We start from the raw sequence: 18,638 nt of genomic DNA on the forward strand, positions 1-18,638 counted from the left end.
ACTTTTCTTATCTATTGTTACTTCTGGCTGATTTGTAGTTTCTTCTGGGCTCTTGTCTACATTCATTGTTGTAGCAGTTTTATTTGCTCTTAATCTACCCAATTTTTTTGATTAATGTGTTTCTTATTTTTATGTTCTGTTGTTCCTCAGTTGTTGTGTTTTGAGTACAAGCAACACTGTACTTAATACCTTATGACAAAGGCAATTACCCACCTCATAAATTACAATAGCAACTGAAGCAAGGATTGAAGCAGTTTAACCACTACCAGTTAGCCTAACAATGTCTCCAGTCTGTGAAAATATAGCAACCAAGTCCAAGTGAAGAAGAAAGAGAAAGGAAAAAGGGGATAGCAAGAATAGACAATTATGCAAATCTACTATCCACTGTATATTCTAGGGATAGCAAGAAGAGAAAGGGAACTAGAGCAGAGATACACACATAGAGAGTCCACTCTGAGTCAGGTTTCTTCCCCAAAATAATTCACAAATGTGTATCAGTGAATTCAAAAAGCAATAGAAGGAGGAAGGAAGGAAGACAAGAAAAAAAAAGGAAGAAAAACAAGAGAGAGAAAAGAAAAAAATAAGAAAAATAACTGTGATAAATGAGCAATGAAAGTTTTTTAATTAATTAATTAATTATTTTTAAAATTAGCTAGGAGGAGGGAGAAGGGGAGAATGGGTAGAGGAGGTAGGAGTAGTAAAACAAGTTCCTCTTGCTATGGATAAGATTCCTTGTCCCCTAGCAATGGAAAATACACTAAGGGTTAATTCTGGTCAACCTAAAGGAGGGGGGGGGAAGAAATACACCTTTATATAATATTAATAATAAAATAGAGCAGGGTAAAAAAAAAAAAAAAAAAAAACCCTGTCCCAGATTGCCGCAAGCCACCTGAGCAGAGGCAGCTGATTGTTAAGAAAGTAAAACAAACAAACAAACAAACAAAAAACCAAAAAAAAAAAAAAAAAAAAAAAAAAAAAAAAAAACCTCAAGTCAGTCTTTCCCTTTTGTAGATCCAAGTGACCATTTATAAAGAAAGAGGGCTGAGGGTTTTAGAAAGGAATAGACTTGGAATGGAACCCCTGTTGAGCTAGGAATCTTGGTAAAGAAAGAAGCTCAGCAGGGAAGCCTGCTAGGAGCAGCATTCTGGCACCCAGGGTCTGGTTATGGGCGGGGGCAGGGGTGTACTTCAGGAATAATAAAAATATTTCCTTTCTTTTTTCCTCTATATTCTAACCCAAACTGGGCTATATTTGCCCCCTTGGTGTCACAACTCGGACCCTGAATTCATTGTCCTGCTGAATGTAAAAAATCCTACCATTTCCAGCAGTTGTTGTTGGAACTCAGACTAGAAGCTACTTCTCAGTTCGCCATTTTGGCTCCGCCCCTGGCAAATTCTACTAGTATTGTTCATTGAGCACAGGGTCCTGTAGAGGCCCACAAGAGGGTTTATCATGTTCTTCCTGGTGGAGATGATCAATGATGGTGGAGAGTGGTCTATGTTAGAGGTCTAGGCCCATCATATCTTTGTGGGAATCCCAGGATTTCATGACTCGAGTCAGGGTTGATTCCTGGCCTGAGAGTGACCAAATGGGCCATCATTAAAGTGTGCCAGTCTCTTGCCCTTACCCAGCTTGTATAGTCCTTATTTCATCCGACAGGATTAGGCTAAGTGATTGAGGGAAGTTGCAATAGGAAGTAGGTAAGGAGGGCATCTAGGTCTAAGTGGAGAATATTTGATTAAGTACTTTATGGTGTCCTTTTTAGGTCTTTTTACTTGTTTGTTGAACTTACTGAGTCACTGTAGACTATTGTATACTTTTACTTTAAGGTGTATATCTCTCCCCTCACAATTTGTCATCTTCTTTATTAAAAAAAATGTATACCAGAAATGGAGGCTATGTGCAGGTTCAGAACCCTAGAGATAACCCTGGTGGCATTAAGAAAGGAATAAAGTGTGTATGTATGTATATATGTATGCTTTAAAGTAAAAGTATACAATAGTCTTAGCAATCAATGTATATGATCTTCCTAACTATGTGTATGCCTTTCACGTTTTATTGTGAAACTGTTATGCTGTTATAATTACACATATCGAACAGGGACACTGTTCTCCTGATTGGCATTATTTTTCTTTATTTTTTAATTGGGAGGTTAATGTTGTACAATAGGGTTATTGGAAAATGAGTATAGTTTTTCACCTCACCATAATATGTGCTTGCAAAACACTCTCATCCCCAAATTAGGTGTACCATTCTGTACTAAGACCTGAAAGCCTTCACTCTCCCCCACTCCTCTCCCTCCGAATCCTTTGCTTTGGTACAATATACTAAACTAGTCTTAAGTTTTACTTGATGTTTGCCAACCTTTATGTTCTTATTTCTTAAGTTCTGCCTACCTGTGAGTGAGATTATTTCATATTCATCCTTCTCTTTCTGGCTCATCTCACTTAATATGATTTCAAACTCTATCCAAGATGATGTTAAGAAGATGACTTATTCATCCTTAATAGTTGAGGAGCCACAACTTTCTTAGTCACTCATCTGTTGTTGTACACCAAGTCTTGGCTTTTACAAATTGTGGTGGGGAGTCGGGCTGTAGCACAGCGGGTTAAGTGCAGGTGGCGCAAAGCACAAGGACCAGCATAAGGATCCCGGTTCAAGCCCCGGCTCCCCACCTGCAGGGGAGTCGCTTCACAGGCGGTGAAGCAGGTCTGCAGGTGTCTATCTTTCTCTCCTCCTCTCTGTCTTCCCCTCCTCTCTCCATTTCTCTCTGTCCTATCCAATAATGACAACAACAATAATAACTACAATAATAAAACAACAACGGCAACAAAGGGAATAAATAAATAAAATAAATATAAAAAAATTTTAAAAAATTGTGGTGATAGGAACTTAACTATATACAGATGTCTTGGTGGGTGTGTTTGTTTCCTTAGGGTGTATCCCCAGGAGAGGAATTTCCAGGTCATAAGTCCATTTTTAGCATTCTGAGAGTTGTTCAGACTGCTCTACATAGGGGTTAATCAAATTTACATCCCTACCAGCAGTGTAAAAGTATTCCTTTACCCCCATAATCTCTCCAACATTTGTTCTTATTCTTTCTGATATTGTTGTCTTTATTAGTATTTCACTGACAATCAGTGAATTTGAGCATTTCATATTTCTGTTGGCCTTTTGGATCTTTTTTATATTCTGTTTATATCCTCTCCCCACTTTTTTTTTCTGAATTTAGTGAGATTTTTGTTTATTTTAGTTATTTTGTCTGATGTGTGGCATAAGAAGATCTCTCATTTCATAAGGAATCTATTTGAGTGGTGGCTTCTTTTGCTGTGCTGAAGCTTTTCAGTTTGATGTTGTCCCTTTGGTTTATTTTTGTTTTCCTTGCTAATGGATTGGAGTCATTGGAAATGCCTGTAAAACTTAGATTGAAAAGAGTTCTGCCAATGCTTTCTTCTAAATATTTGATAGTTTCTGGTTTAACATCCATTTTGAGTTTACTTTTGTGCATGGTGAGATGAAGTCATTCAATTTCATTCTGTGTGCATCAACCCAATTTTCCCAACACCATTTGTTGGATTCTCTCCATTTAGTATTTTGGACCTTTTTGTCAAAAATTAGATATCCACTGGTGTGGAGGCTTATTTCTGGGCTTTTAATTCTATTGCACTGGCCACTGTGTCTAAATGTGTTCTAATACCAGGTAGTTTTGATTACAGTAACCTCATAATATAGTTAGAGATATGGAAGTGTGATACTTCCAGTCTTGTTCTTTTTTCTCAAGCTTGTTTTGACAATTCTAGGTATTTTCTGATTCCAGATAAACTTTTGTAGCTTTCTGTTGTCTTAAGTAAATTTTAGTGGGAGGAGGCCAGGTGGTGGCACACCTGCTTAAGCACACACATTACAGTGTTCGAGGAGCTGGGTTCAATCCCCTGGTATCTACCTGTGGGGGGAAAGCTTCAAGAGTGGTGAAGCAGGGCTGCAGGTATCTCTCTGTCTCTTTCCCTCTATTTTCCCCTCCTCTCTCAATTTCTCTGTCTCTATCCAATAATAAATAAATATTTAAAAAGGTATTTGGTGGACCTTGATGGAGGTTGCATTAAATCTATATATGGCTCTGGGTAGAACAGTTATTTTAATGATGTTACTTATTCCTTTCCATTAAGAGCAAAACACACTTGTGTGGCAAAAGTATATTCACTTGCATATTTCTGTGTTTGTAAATATTTAGTGTCCAAAATCAGGTCCAGTTGTGTTCAAGAAGTTATCTTAATATAAAAACTAGATTGTTTATGGGTGTCTTTCTAGGTGTAAGCATTCAGAATGAATGGGCTTATTGACTTTGTTTTTTTAACATATAGATATAGATATGCACATAAATATCTTCTTGGAAACCATAAAAAAGTCAAATGTTGAAAACCTCTTCAGTTATAATAGAAAAGTCTGATTTTAACTATAGAGTACTTTAGATGCCCTTGTGAACATGTTCACCTAGTAGAATGAAACCAATTTTTGCTATATGTCCTTTGGGGTAGTATTGTCTTCAAGGACAATTAACGACAGATGAAATATTTACAAAAGTATCAGATGTACAACAATTTTTAAACTTGTGCAGACACAGTTTTAACATTCCTATCACGCTTAATATAAATCTAGAAGTTTTATAATATTCAGACTATAGAACTTTACTTGAAATAAAACATGTTGTTTAACCAATCATTATAAGGCAAGTGAAGCAGAGTGATAAATTCCCATTTTAATATGGACTCTGAGGAATATTTGAATTTGTTATGATAGTCATTTTCCATTTGAAATATTGCATTTGAAAAGAATATGGGTTATAATAGCACTGTTTTGTTCATTTTCTCCCCATTAAGCCCAGAGATTATAACAAGACCTAGATAGAATAAAACCAGAAATAACTTTAGTATCTTAAGTCTGTAATTTAAAATTTTCTTTTTAGATTCTCACTGGAAACTTGCTTTGTAACACTGAGTGGAGGCATTTGATGTGTCACCATTTCATTGTTCTCAGCTGTTTACATCTCAGCAGGAATAATGTCATGAATAGTTTGACTATTGAGATGTGAAATCAGAGTGAACACTTGTCAAGGTTTTCTCAGCAAAATTAAATGTTGCTAATTTAAAGTGGGTCAGAGTTTTATTTTTCTGTATTTTGTTCACTCCATAGTTTAAATTTAGATCATTTGATATACATTTTTACAATTGGCTCATTTCTGGATCATTAACCCCCAGCATCAAATAATATTTATTAAGCTCCTGCATGTTCATAGACCCAGAATGACTGCTATACAATGGCTCTTAAGAATGGCATGCTCCATAACACCCAACCAAAAAGAGGTGTGTACTCCTATGTTCATAGCAGCACAATTCATAATAGCTAAAACCTGGAAGCAACCCAGGTGCCCAACAACAGATGAGTGGCTGAGAAAGCTGTGGTATATATACACAATGGATTACTATGCAGCTATCAAGAACAATGAACCCACCTTCTCTGACCCATCTTGGACAGAGCTAGAAGGAATTATGTTAAGTGAACTAAGTCAGAAAGATAAAGATGAGTATGGGATGATCCCACTCATCAACAGAAGCTGACTAAGAAGATCTGAAAGGGAAACTAAAAGCAGGACCTGATCAAATTGTAAGTAGGGCACCAAAGTAAAAACCCAGTGGTGAGGGGTAGGCATGTAGCTTCCTGGGCCAGTGGGGGGTGGGAGTGGGCGGGAGGGATGGGTCACAGTCCTTTGGTGGTGGGAATGGTGTTTATGTACACTCCTAGCAAAATGTAGACATATAAATCAGTAGTTAATTAATATGAGAGGGGGAAAATCAATTGTATGTCTCAAAGTTTCTCAAAACACAAACTGAATCTTTTTAATATATAGGCTGTGTATTTGATATGCGGACTCTCTCAAAAGCCTAGACCAAGTAGATTAGAAGCATCCAATAGCACAGCAATATACAAGATACTGGATACTGTACAGCAAACCATAACAAAAGGACTTTTCAAAGTTAACCCAATTACCAAATAATGTGATGATAACATTAACTATCGATTGTCTTTTTGAACCCTAAGACAGCAGGAACCTCACATCTCCACTATAGAGCCCCTACTTCCCCCAGTCCTGGAACCCTTGGATAGGGCCCACTTTCCCGTATGCATCTCCCAATCCAAACCAAATAATATTGCATCCGCCAATCACAACCTAACCAACGCAACGATTACCACCTCAACATGCTTCACCTCAGACTGTGTCCAGAGACTTCACGTGTGGAATGACAACCCTTCAGCTTCATTACTCGGGTGAGACCTTTCCTTTTATAGTACACTCTAATTTCATCTCAGGTAGTTCACTTTCTAACAAAGTCCCATAACCTAGATATACACCAGATTCTGTGAGAGAGAGCTTATGTGCACACGTATCCATAAACTACTGTAAAATATATACCTGAAAGCAGAAGTACACTATAGTTTGCAGTGAGTATTCCCCTAACACTTCCTCTCCACTATTCCAAGCTTGGGATCCATGATTGCTCAACAAATTGTTTGGCTTCGTATGTTAACTCTCTTTTCAATCACCAGGTTCCAGATGCCACCAGGATGCTGGCCAGGCTTCCCTGGATTGAAGACCCCACCAATGTGTCCTGGAGCTCAGCTTCCCCAGAGACACACCTTACTAGGGAAAGAGAGAGGCAGACTGGGAGTATGGACCGACCAGTCAACGCCCATGTTCAGTGGGGAAGCAATTACAGAAGCCAGACCTTCTACCTTCTGCATCCCTCAACGACCCTGGGTCCATGCTCCCAGAGGGATAGAGAATGGGAAAGCTATCAGGGGAGGGGGTGGGTTATGGGGATTGGGTGTTGGGAATTGTGTGGAGTTGTACCCCTCCTACCTTATGCTTTTGTTCACTAATCCTTTCTTAAATAAAAAATTAAAAAAAAAAATAAAAATAAATAAAAATAAAAAAAGAATGGCATGCAAGTGGTCTGGCCATAGCGCACTAGGTTAAGCTTATAGTATGAAGCATCAGGACCCATGCAAAGATCCCTGTTTGATCCCCCAGCTCCCCACCTGCAAGGGGGTCTCTTCAAAAGTGGTAAAGCATGTCTGCAGGTGTCTGTCTCTCCCTCTCTATCTTCCCCTCTCCTCTCAATTTCTCTCTGTTTCTGTCTCTCCCTCTCTATCTTCCCCTCTCCTCTCAATTTCTCTCTGTTTTATCAAAGAGAGAGAGAGAGAGAGAGAGAGAGAGAGAAATTAAGAAAGAAGGAAAGAAAAGAAAAAATTGCCACAGGAGCAGTGGATTCATAGTGCAGACACCCAGCCTCAAGAAAAGAAAGAAGTGACATGCATTATTTCTTTGAAAAAAATGTGTATTTCTTTAGTAAAACACTTTTATGTTTCTATTGAACATAAACAGAGCATTTCTATAATCGTTCATCAGCTTGATTCACCTCTTTGCCATCTCTAGTTTTTAAACTATATGACACTTTCAAGCTACTTTGAATTATTTAAAAATATTAAGGTACACAAACAGAAGAATGAATATGGGATGATCTCACTCTCAGGCAGAAGTTGAAAAAAAAAGATTAGAAGAGAAAACACAAGTAGAACCTGAACTTCAGTTGGTGTATTGCCCCAAAGTAAAAGACTGTGGGGTATGTGGGTGGGGGAGTACAGGTACTGGAAAAGGATGGCAGAGGACCTAGTGGGGGTTGTATTGTTACATGGAAAACTGAAAAATGTTATACATACAAACTATTGTATTGACTGTTGACTGTAAAGCATTAATCCCCCAATAAAGAAATAAAAAATAAGGTACATTAAAAATAGAATGCACAATGAAGTTTTATGATATACTTCAGTTTGAATCAGCTGCATTTAGATTTATTTCAGTGTAGGAAAGATAGGGAAATTGAAAGTTTGAAGTTGTATTATTTAAATAAGTGAAATATAGGGATAAGTTTTATAAAGAGACTCATCATTGAAGCTAAAGGGAGTTAGATTGAAGGGAAAGAAAAGGAAGGAAAATATAAAATAGCTGGACAGATTATATGATTATATATTAGCTTGCACTCAGAGCGATGTATTATTCTGTTACATTTGAACTTCCTTTGACCCAGTTCTTAGATATTAGTTTGTTTTAACATGTATTCTAGTCATTGCTTTTGTTGTTATTGTTGTTGAGAGTATTTTCTTCACAAGCTGTGTAATAGCACTTTAGTTATTCATTAGTGGGGTCACCAGATGGTACATGCAAAAAAGGGAAGTTTGGTGACACTAACACAGTTTTGTTCATTTTAGAGTAGGAAATGTGGTAGAAAAGACTGAAAGTAATATCTGAATATAGCTATCCTTATTTTTTTTTACCTGTCTATGTTTATTCTGCCCTCTATTAAGAATGAATAAAATTTAAATACACATTCTTCTAATGAATTCATTAGCTAAAATTTATTATAAATCTTAATTTGTTCTCTTTGAAAAAACATGAAGAAATTCCTCAAATTGATATATATATGTATATATATATATGTATATATACATACACACATATATATACATATATATATACATATATATATATACACATATGTATACATATATATATATATATATATATATGTATATATTATTTCCAGGGTTATTGTTGGGGCTTGGTGCCTGCACTACGAATCCACTGCTTCTGGAGGTTTTTTTTTTATTTATTTATTTTTTATTTAAGAAAGGATAAATTAACAAAACCATAAGGTAGAAGGGGTTCAACTCCACACAATTCCCGCCACCCAATCTCCATATCCCACCCCCTCCCCTGATAGCTTTCCCATTCTCTATCCCTCTGGGAGCATGGACCCAGGGTCATTGTGGGTTGCAGAAGGTGGAAGATCTGGCTTCTGTAATTGCTTCCCCGCTGAACATGGATGTTGACTGGTTGGTCCATACTCCCAGTCTGGAGGCTATTTTTTTCCCTTCTTTGTTGCCCTTGTTTTTTTTTTATCGTTGTGGTTATTTTTATTATTGTTGTTATTGATGTTGTTGTTGTTGGATAGCTCAGAGAGAAATGAAGAGAGGAGGGGAAGAGAGAGAGGACAAGAGAAAGACCCCTGCAGACCTGCTTCACTGCCTGTGAAGTGACTCCCCTGCAGGTGGGGAGCCAGAGGCTTGAACCAGTATCCTTATGCCGCTCCTTGTGCTTAGCGCCACGTGTGCTTAACCCGCTGCACTACTGCCCAACCCCCTGATAATTTGTATGCATAATATGTCTAGCAAACTCAGTTTAAAATGAACTATTATTTTTCCATTATGATGATATAATTAACTTTACTTACTAAGTGGTCATAAGGATCTTATGACCACTCTTTTACTTACATGTTTTTTTCAGTATCCTTCCCAAATGATTGCTGTTTAATAATTTTGTTTTCCAAAATAAGTTTTAATCTTTTAGATGCTCAGTGAATGTCAAAGACATCTTTCAGATATTCTTCCTAAAAAAGAGAGGATGATTGACCTTACAGTGACAAGCTTATGATTTCCATAAACAGGAACTACTGTACAAATAAGTGTCCCAGCTGTACTCTATTTAAACATTCTTTGACATTTCAAATGGTTGTTATACTTGAATTATATATAACCATAGCTCATTGACTGAAATTATTTTTTTCTAGGTAAACAGGATTATAAAAAAAACAAGCCTATTTTACGGGCAACCAAATTAAAAGCAGAAGCAAAGAAAACAGCAATAGGCATAAAGGTACCTGTATTTTGACAAATTTGTATTTTGATATATGAATGCCATTTCGTTTTCTAAAACTGGAATGCATAAATGTTGAATTCTAAACATTTTATGACATTTCAAAATCCACGCTGAATGCCAGAATCCAAGGGGTTTTTTGTATAAAAATAATTTGCTTAATGGGAAACAATCTTCCTAACCTTAGATTTGAACAGTCCTTAAAGTAAAACACAATGTCACTTAAGATAACAAGTTATACCTCATGTTGTAATTATTTTTTTTCTTCCACTGCAATATATATGTAGCCTAAAGCAAAAACTTCTCATTTTCTATGAAGAGACTGAATTTTTATTCATAAAATTGTTAATTTTGCCTGCACTAATATATGCTTAGAAGATTAATATGTACAATCTTACATATTATTATTACTGTTGATACATTTATGATGGAATTCTAAATGATGGTTCCAATCTTTTGCATCTAGAAAGCTAGTGTTTAAAATGCATATGGGGAGAAATGCAAGAATGATGTTAACAGATAATAATCCAATGTGCTAGCACCATAAAGTTCAACAAAATTACATTTACATTATTACCCATATCAATTCTTAACCAAATATTTAGTGTTGATTAAACTATACGTAGCAAAATTAATGTGGCAGCACTACTATCAAATGTGTAAAATTAATGTGGTTAGTATATATATTTCATTTAAATATTAAAATGTTAAAAGGCGATTTTGGTTTTTATCTGGCAGATGAAAAATCAATTTTTCTAAGTTATAGCTTATAGCAAATGCCAAGGTATTACTATCAAGCTGTAACAGCTGTTGAACTGCCAGATGATATATTTGGTTGTCTTCCAGAATTTGCTATTATGATCACTAAACACTCCCTTCTTTTTACTCCTGATTGCTGATTTTGATCAAACATTGCTGTGTGATGCGTATGCTTCCACAACACAATCTCCTCTGTGTCAGTTTTAAATGAAATAGCTCTAAATTGCCATTTTTGTTTAAAAGAGATTATCATTTTGATGTTTTCCTTAATCTAATATAAAATCTCATTCATGTTAAAATTATTTCTATGACATGAGCTATCTAAAATAAATGCTCTTTTTTGTTTGTTTTTCTTAATTTATTGCCTGATGATTGCCTTTTCTCTTGGGTGAGCTTTTTTTTTGCCATCTTCTACTATGGCTATACATATATCTATGCATATATTTAACTTTAAAAATAGAAATTATGTTTTAATTTTAAAAACCTAGTAATTTATTTTTCTTTTCTAAAACTGTTTAATTCCTGAATATACTATGCCATTTTTGTTTGGGGGATTCTAAATGACATCTATTGGGTAGCAAACTCCACTTGTAACATATGCATCTAGCAGCTATACAATAAGAATCTGAGATAAAGAACAGCCATTTATTTATTTACATACCACTTTTTTATACCTTAACTGTTTTATTTGTTCTTGTGATTTTTGCTGTTGTTTCAATTTGAACAGATAATCACTTTCTCAGTATGAGATAATCTGCCTAATAAAATAGTTATTCATTGTCTTTAAAAATAGTATAGTAGGGGCCAGGTGGTGGCACACCTGTTTGAGCACACATTACAACATGCAAGGACCCAGGTTAAAGCCCCAGTCCTTACCTGTGAGGGGAAAAGCTTTGTGAGTGGTAAAGCAGTGCTGCAGCTGTCTGTCTTTTTTACCCTCTATCTTCCCCCCCTTATTTTTGTCTCTATCCAATAAATAAATAAAGATAATAATTTTAAAAAGCAGTGTAGCCACAGCTGGGGAGAAGTCTCAACAGGTTGACTGTATGGGTTGCAAGCATGAGGCCCATGGTTCTATCTACAGTATGGTATGTGACCAGAGATTTTTCTAGTCTCTCTCATCTTCTCACTCTCATAAAGTGAATAAATACATATTTTTTTAAGATTCATATATTTTTGGAGAGAGAGAGATACACTCAGAATCAGAGAATCACTCTGAAAGATGCGTTGTCAGGAAATGAGCTCAGAACCTCATGCTTGCAAGTCTGTTGTTGTAGTCCCTGCACAATATCCCAGACTACCTAAATAAATGAATGCTTTAAAATAATATAGAAGGTCAGGGAAATACTTGAATAACTTAGTGCAGAATTTGCATACTGGGGTCCCAGCATCAACATATAGCAGAGCTAGCAGCGCTCTGATACTCTCCCTCATTCCTAATAAGGACATAGAGAGATGATTCAATTGGTAGAGTGTCTATGTTGCCATGTGCAAGACCCATTTACAATTTACAATTTAAAATATTTACATAGAAGTTTCTTAATGACATCAGAATTTAAATCCTTTTTAAATAAGCCAATATATCATTTTAATGTGGAAACTTGTGGAAAACAAAAGCCTTAAGTTTAAGCATTGTTTTCATTGCTTGAAAATTTATGTGAAAACCCATTAAAATTATATGGAGCTTTTTAGAACAGAACCATGGAGGTGTTTCACATGTCAAATCTGGCGTACTAATTAGTTTGCCCTGTCAAACTTTGATTGCTTTGTCATTTTAGCATAGTGTTTTAAGTAACAAAGTTTCTTTCAGCAACTGCCATTTAATGCTGTTTAATTTCCCCAGTGAGTGATTTTATCCATATTGATAATGTCAAAAAAGCAACTAAGGATTAATGAACATCAAATATATTTGACTCTTACCTGGTTGCTATAGGATGATCACAGCATTCTAATAATCTAGTTCACTTGAGAGTGAATATATATATACACTAACAGCTATATGGATGGATAGAGAAAAAAATACAGTACTGACAATATTGAAACAGAATAGAGTCCTGCTTATTCTTGTTGGTTCTTATTGTCATGATCTAGTTGAGCCTAACATAGGAAAAGGAGATTGTGCTACTTTCTTGACAGTGTTATTGGAAGGATTAGACAATACACTGAAAACACTTAGCAGTGAATCGATCACAAAGAAGTAACTAATGAATGGTCAGCTGACTGGGAAAAATGTTTCTTTTTTTTCTTTTTTAAGGATTAACCACTGTGGCTTATAAATAGGACATGCCTTAGATGTTCATCATTCCTCTAAAGATCCACTACTTCACTTTGTGTTGAAGTCTATATCTTAAAATACTCTGTTTTGTTGTGCAGAGTATAATGGCTTTTACTGTTTTAAAGTTTTCAAAATATATAATTTTAACACACCTTGCATTAAAGTTACATAAGTTTTACTCCATCCTTCATCATTTATTTCAAAGTTCAGTGTTGTAATTTTTGTAGAATTTGAGGAGCAGAAGATAAGTAAGACACAATCATATTGGAGGAATTTATTCCAGGAACCACTTCAAATTTAATGACTATACTACATTAATATTATTTTTTGAAAATGCATATATAAGAAATATAAAGAGTTATGCACAACAGTGTCCATCAAAATCTTTGCCCACCAAAGTCTTATTTTTTAACTTACTTTTTTCAAGCCAACTTAATTTTCTTTTTTTTTTTTTTTTTTTGCATTAAAAAGGCACATGTTTAATTTCCAGCAGGAGAGGCCACTGGCTGAAGGTACCAGGTGGCCCCGTACAGTTTACAGTTTACACTTTATAAATTACAGTTTACATGCTTCCTTAGGGGGTACACAGAGAGTACATGATAGGGAAGGGTGCAGCTGCTTCTCTTCTGATGTGGGGTCTGTAGAGTCCTCTGCCAAGCGCTGTACTCCATGGAGCTGCTCTGGGGCAGGTGGTTGCTGTGAGCTGTGGACTGTGTTGCACTGGTGCCGCCATCCTGATGTGGAGCCTTGAGTCATGACCTGGGAAAGAGCAAGGAGGCCTCTTTAGGGCAGCCAAGTCTCCTCAGCAGTAGGGGAGAGGAGGGAACCTGGGGGTGGTAGGCAAGGGGTGAGAACAACTTTAGAGTAATGCAGACCCACCCTGGGTGACAAGCTCCTCAGTCAGTGTGCACCCTGCTCTCCCTATACTGTTGGAGCCCCAGCCCCTGGGGTCCCCCTCTCCTTTTTTTTTTTTTCTTATTTTTTTTTTATTTAAGAAAGGATAAATTAACAAAACCATAGGGTAGGAGGGGTACAACTCCACACAATTCCCACCACCCAATCTCCATATCCCACCCTCTCCCCTGATAGCTTTCCCATTCTCTATCCCTCTGGGAGCATGGACCCAGGGTCTTTGTGGGTTGCAGAAGGTGGAAGGTCTGGCTTCTGTAATTGCTTCCCCGCTGAACATGGGCGTTGACTGGTCGGTCCATACTCCCACTCTGCCTCTCTCTTTCCCTAGTAGGGTGGGTCTCTGGGGAAGTGGAGCTCCAGGACACATTGGTGGGGTCTTCAGTCCAACTTAATTTTCTTCTTCATTTTCTTTGTTTCAAATATAGTGAGACAGAAAGAGGGAGAGATACCACTGGACAGAGGCTAAGGTCCTGGTAGTGCATTCTTGTGTGTGTTGAACTCAATGTTTTGTGGATTTCCTCCTTAATGAAGCCTCAAAAAGATGTATTTCATTAAATAGGTGAAATTTGTTGAAAATAAATGTTTTCTTTTATTCTTTTTTAATTTCAGACAGAGAGGGAGAGAGAAAGAGATGAGAGCAAATGAGAGACAGCCGAGCGCGGTGCTCCCATACAGGGCTAGGGGCTAGAACTAATTAGGTCTTTGGTCATGGTAAATGGTGTCTTCTACAGAGTGGCTTAGATCCTACAATGGTTTTTGTTTTTTAAGCGTAAATTTATTTTAAAGCTCTTTTATTTATTCTGAAGAGAAAGAGATCTCAGGGCACTGATCAACTCTGACACATGCTATTCCTGGGATAGAACCTGGGACATAAAGCTTGTAAAACCTGTGCTTTAGCTGTTTAAATATCTCTTTTAGCCCACAATTGTGAATTTAGTTGTGAAAATAAAGGGAGAATTCAGAATCAGTACAAGATGTGAATATGACTGTGTCAAAATCTAGAATTATTTTTCATTAAGAAACATTTTTTTATGGGAGTCGGGCTGTAGTGCAGCGGGCTAAGCGCAGGTGGCGCAAAGCACAAGGACTGGCATAAGCATCCCGGTTCGAACTCCGGCTCCCCACCTACAGGGGAGTCGCTTCACAGGCGGTGAAGCAGGTCTGCAGGTGTCTATCTTTCTCTCCTCCTCTCTGTCTTCCCCTCCTCTCTCCATTTCTCTCTGTCCTATCCAACAACGACAACAACAATAATAACTACAATAAAACAAGGGCAACAAAAGGGAATAAATAAATAAAATAAATATATAAAAAAGAAACATTTTTTTATTTCTCATGTTTTACAGATGTAAATAAAATGTTATGGTTTATGACCTGGTAGTAAAATGAGTATCAGCTATAAAACATTTGCACAACTAACGTTTGCAATCTGATTGTTATTCAATCAGAGATTATTTGTCAAGTGCAGTATCCCTAGTTATTTTATGAATGGAAATGCCCATGTTTTCCAGTTTAGAAGGGAAAAGACTATGTTTGTTGATTAGTACATTCAAAGGGTTTATTTGAACATATAATCATAATAAAAGAATAAGGATAAAATATTTATTCATGTCATAAATAAAATATTCAAGAGTCAGCCAGATGCTACTGACAACCCCTCGGGATGAGACAGCAGCTGATTTTCCCCCCTGTTTTGTTATTTTTGATTTAAAATTATAAATGACCAAATGGGGGAAGGAGGGAGTTTAAGTGCCTGGAAGTCTTTTAAATCATGTCAGTGTCAGAAACATCTTGAAAGTAATTATTTTTCAAACTTCACCTTTATTTTAACCCTTCAAACATTCATTCTGTAAAACAAGCATCTACTCAACAGAATAGGGATGTTTAAAAAAAAACTCCCTCACCCACTCAGGGCTTCTTAAACCAGTGACTTTCCCCCAACCATATATTAGATAAACTGGGTTGAATTAATTGATTCGTTGAATTTGTAAACAATTAATATTCTTTGCTTCTTATCTAAACATCCCTGTTCATGCCTCTAAGTATTCTGGACAGGTACAATGGTAAGATACAGCATTGTTTTGATAGGATAAGAAGCTGTAATGCAGCAATTAGAGTTGATTACCAGTGAGACAAAAATGGTAGCCTCCAATCAAGAGTGGAAACCTTAGTCTTGCATTAAGCTGTTGTGCATGGTGACTGCTATTGAACAGTTTTGTTGTCCACTGTACAGAACAGATGGAGTTTGCAGTTGTGTGTCACTTGTTTATTACATCCTCTTAAAATTAGTAGCTGTGTAGCCAGATGGGTCTGGGAGCACAGCTGTGGATATAAGAAAATAAATGAAACCTGTCTGATGCTGCCATGCCCTTTTGAGATGCCAAAGTATTTTTACTGCAACAAAGAAAAATTCACTTTCATTTGACATTATATTGATGAATTAGATTTTGAAATATTAAATCTTACAGAAATGTTTTGACACTGAGTCTTACAGCCCTGTGCTTTTTATTAATATTTGTTTTCATAGTCTAAATAAATAAGACTGAATCTAAAACTCTGTACAGTGTCCATTTGTTATTTTAATGTTCCCGTAAAAATTCTCCATTGATTGTGAACCAAAATTATTTTGATGCTTTTAAAGTTTAATAGGTAGTATCAGTTGAGTTATTGTTTCACATTTTTATAAACTAAAAAATAAACTCATGTAAATGCAAATAAATTAATTTTTCTTGAAAAAAAGTCAGGAAAATGTGTGGCACATGAAGGAAATTAAAGAATACTAATCCTTTTAGATACTATTCTTATCTACTCTTTCTTATACATAGCCAAATTAAATACTGATAGTGAAAATAGTGTTTCATATGTTTTCATAACTATGTATCTATAAGTAAGAATACATATTAAGTTTATAGATTTCTTGGGATAATATGAATAGCACAAGTTGGGGGTATTAATTTAATTTATTAGTATAATCCACATCAGTTCACCAATGAAATATCAAAGGTCATTCATCACAATTGTAATTATTATACTTCATCATACTTCATGAACTAAGAGTGCTCAATTTTGTCCCACCACATTATAAGTCATAAAATTTAGAATTAAAAACATCAGTATCTGAATAAAATAATATTTGATAAAGATATGTGTTGATATACTCTAGAAACTGTCTAAATATCAATTTATTTTTTTGTAATTAATGTATCTTATTTATTATACAAATAAATACATGAAAGGAACGTTTATTTTAAAGAAGGCTGTTGGCAAAGTTCTATCACTGAGAATCTAATCTGTTTCAAAGTAACATTTTTGGAGCAGCTTTCATTGGCGATAAAGTTTAGTCAATTTTATACATATTCTAAATTCTTATAAGAATAAACCAATTTGCAATACATGACCTAACTGAAAAGTACATAAGGCACCTGGTGATGGTACACCTGATTGAGCTCACGTGTTACAATGTGTAAGGAACGACCTTGGTCTCCACCTGCAAGGGGAAAGCTTAGGGAGTGATGAAGCAGTGCTGCAGGTGTCTCTCTGTCTCTCTCCCTCTTCCCTCTTGATTTCTGATTATCCCTATTCAATAAACAAAGATAAATTAAAAAATAAAAAATAAAATCAGAGTTTTTATATTAAATATCAATTTCTACCAATTAGAAAAGGGATGATTTAGTCTTAGAGGTGGCACAGGGTATCAGACATCAGACTCTCAAGCATGAGGTTTTAAATTCAGTTCCATCTCATGTTCCACAGTGATACTCATTCTATCTATCTATCTATCTATCTATCTATCTATCTATCTCTAGTAAATAAATAATAAAAATGTAAAAGATAAAAATCAGAGACTTGTAAAAATAAATATTTAAGAAAAGGACTGGTATACATTTTTTAAAAATCTGTGAAAGTGTTATAATTAAAAGTAAAGATATTGAAGCATAAAATAAAGTTAAACATACCCAAGTATATAGCAGATAAATTATCTAGGCACAAACTGTTTCCTACACCCCAAAATTTGATAACTAAATGAAGAAAATGCCAAAATTATGAATTTGAATTTATATATTCCTATACATTTCATTTTAATGGCAACCTTTTAAAGAAATGGTTTTAACATCAGATATAAATCATTTATTTTATGCTGTGAAATTACATGGTTATTTTATCTGATAAAACCGTTAATCAGTATCTCCTCATCAATTCAAATCTATTTTCTTTTCTCCCTCAGGAAGTTGGCCTTGTACTTGCAGCTATATTGGCCCTCCTGTTGGCTTTCTATGCTTGCTTTTATCTCAGACTCTCCACAGATGTTGACCCTGATCTGGAACCAGATGAAGATTAACTGAGCAACAATCAATACATGAAAGGAAAAGAATTTTATAAAAAGCATCCCTTGGGACCAATAATTTCTAAAGAACTAAAACTGCAGCATCTTGAAACCGTTCTGCTGATATTTTCAGTTTGAAGAACACTCTTTAAACAGTTGCACAGGATATCAAGAAAGAACCTTCCTAGCTATGCAGTCTACAGTGTATATTACCAGATATTTATATAAAGCTTTACATTTTCATAGGCAACCTACTCATGGTGCAGTCAGATAAAATGAAAGCAGATCCTAAATTATTTTGCTATCACAGCTAATTCAAATTTATAACTCCATCACTTACAAGTCTATTTTGTGTTCTGTATATCTTATAAGTAAAAGTATATACCCTCATTTATAGAAATATACTCAAGTCATAGTAAGAATCTCAAAAGGATCAGAAAGACTTGAGGAATTTTTTTCATTGTTCATAGAAGCATTGTTTTTCTTCCTGGACATATTTTGTATCATTAGGGAGACTAACTGCACATGAATCTACAGTAATCTTTTTCCTTCTCTGCCAACTGTTCAGTGCACATGTGCTCCATCAGAAATGGCACCTGGAT

At 35.6% G+C, this 18,638-nt stretch overlaps 1 protein-coding gene across 4 annotated transcripts in view; it reads left to right on the forward strand.

Moving 5' to 3' along the window:
• Positions 1–18,286, forward strand: part of TRIQK (triple QxxK/R motif containing) — a 96,682-nt gene extending 78,396 nt beyond the window's left edge. For all 4 annotated transcript variants that reach the window (XM_007535354.3, XM_060199076.1, XM_060199089.1 and 1 more), the window contains 2 exons: positions 9,684–9,769; positions 17,938–18,286. In XM_007535354.3, the coding sequence (XP_007535416.1) occupies positions 9,684–9,769; positions 17,938–18,051 (200 nt within the window). In that variant the 3' untranslated portion in view covers positions 18,052–18,286. The remainder of the gene's footprint in view (positions 1–9,683; positions 9,770–17,937) is intronic.
• Positions 18,287–18,638: the final 352 nt, after the last annotated feature.

Source organism: Erinaceus europaeus, chromosome 1, assembly GCF_950295315.1.
Source record: "Erinaceus europaeus chromosome 1, mEriEur2.1, whole genome shotgun sequence".
NCBI lineage: Eukaryota > Metazoa > Chordata > Mammalia > Eulipotyphla > Erinaceidae > Erinaceus > Erinaceus europaeus.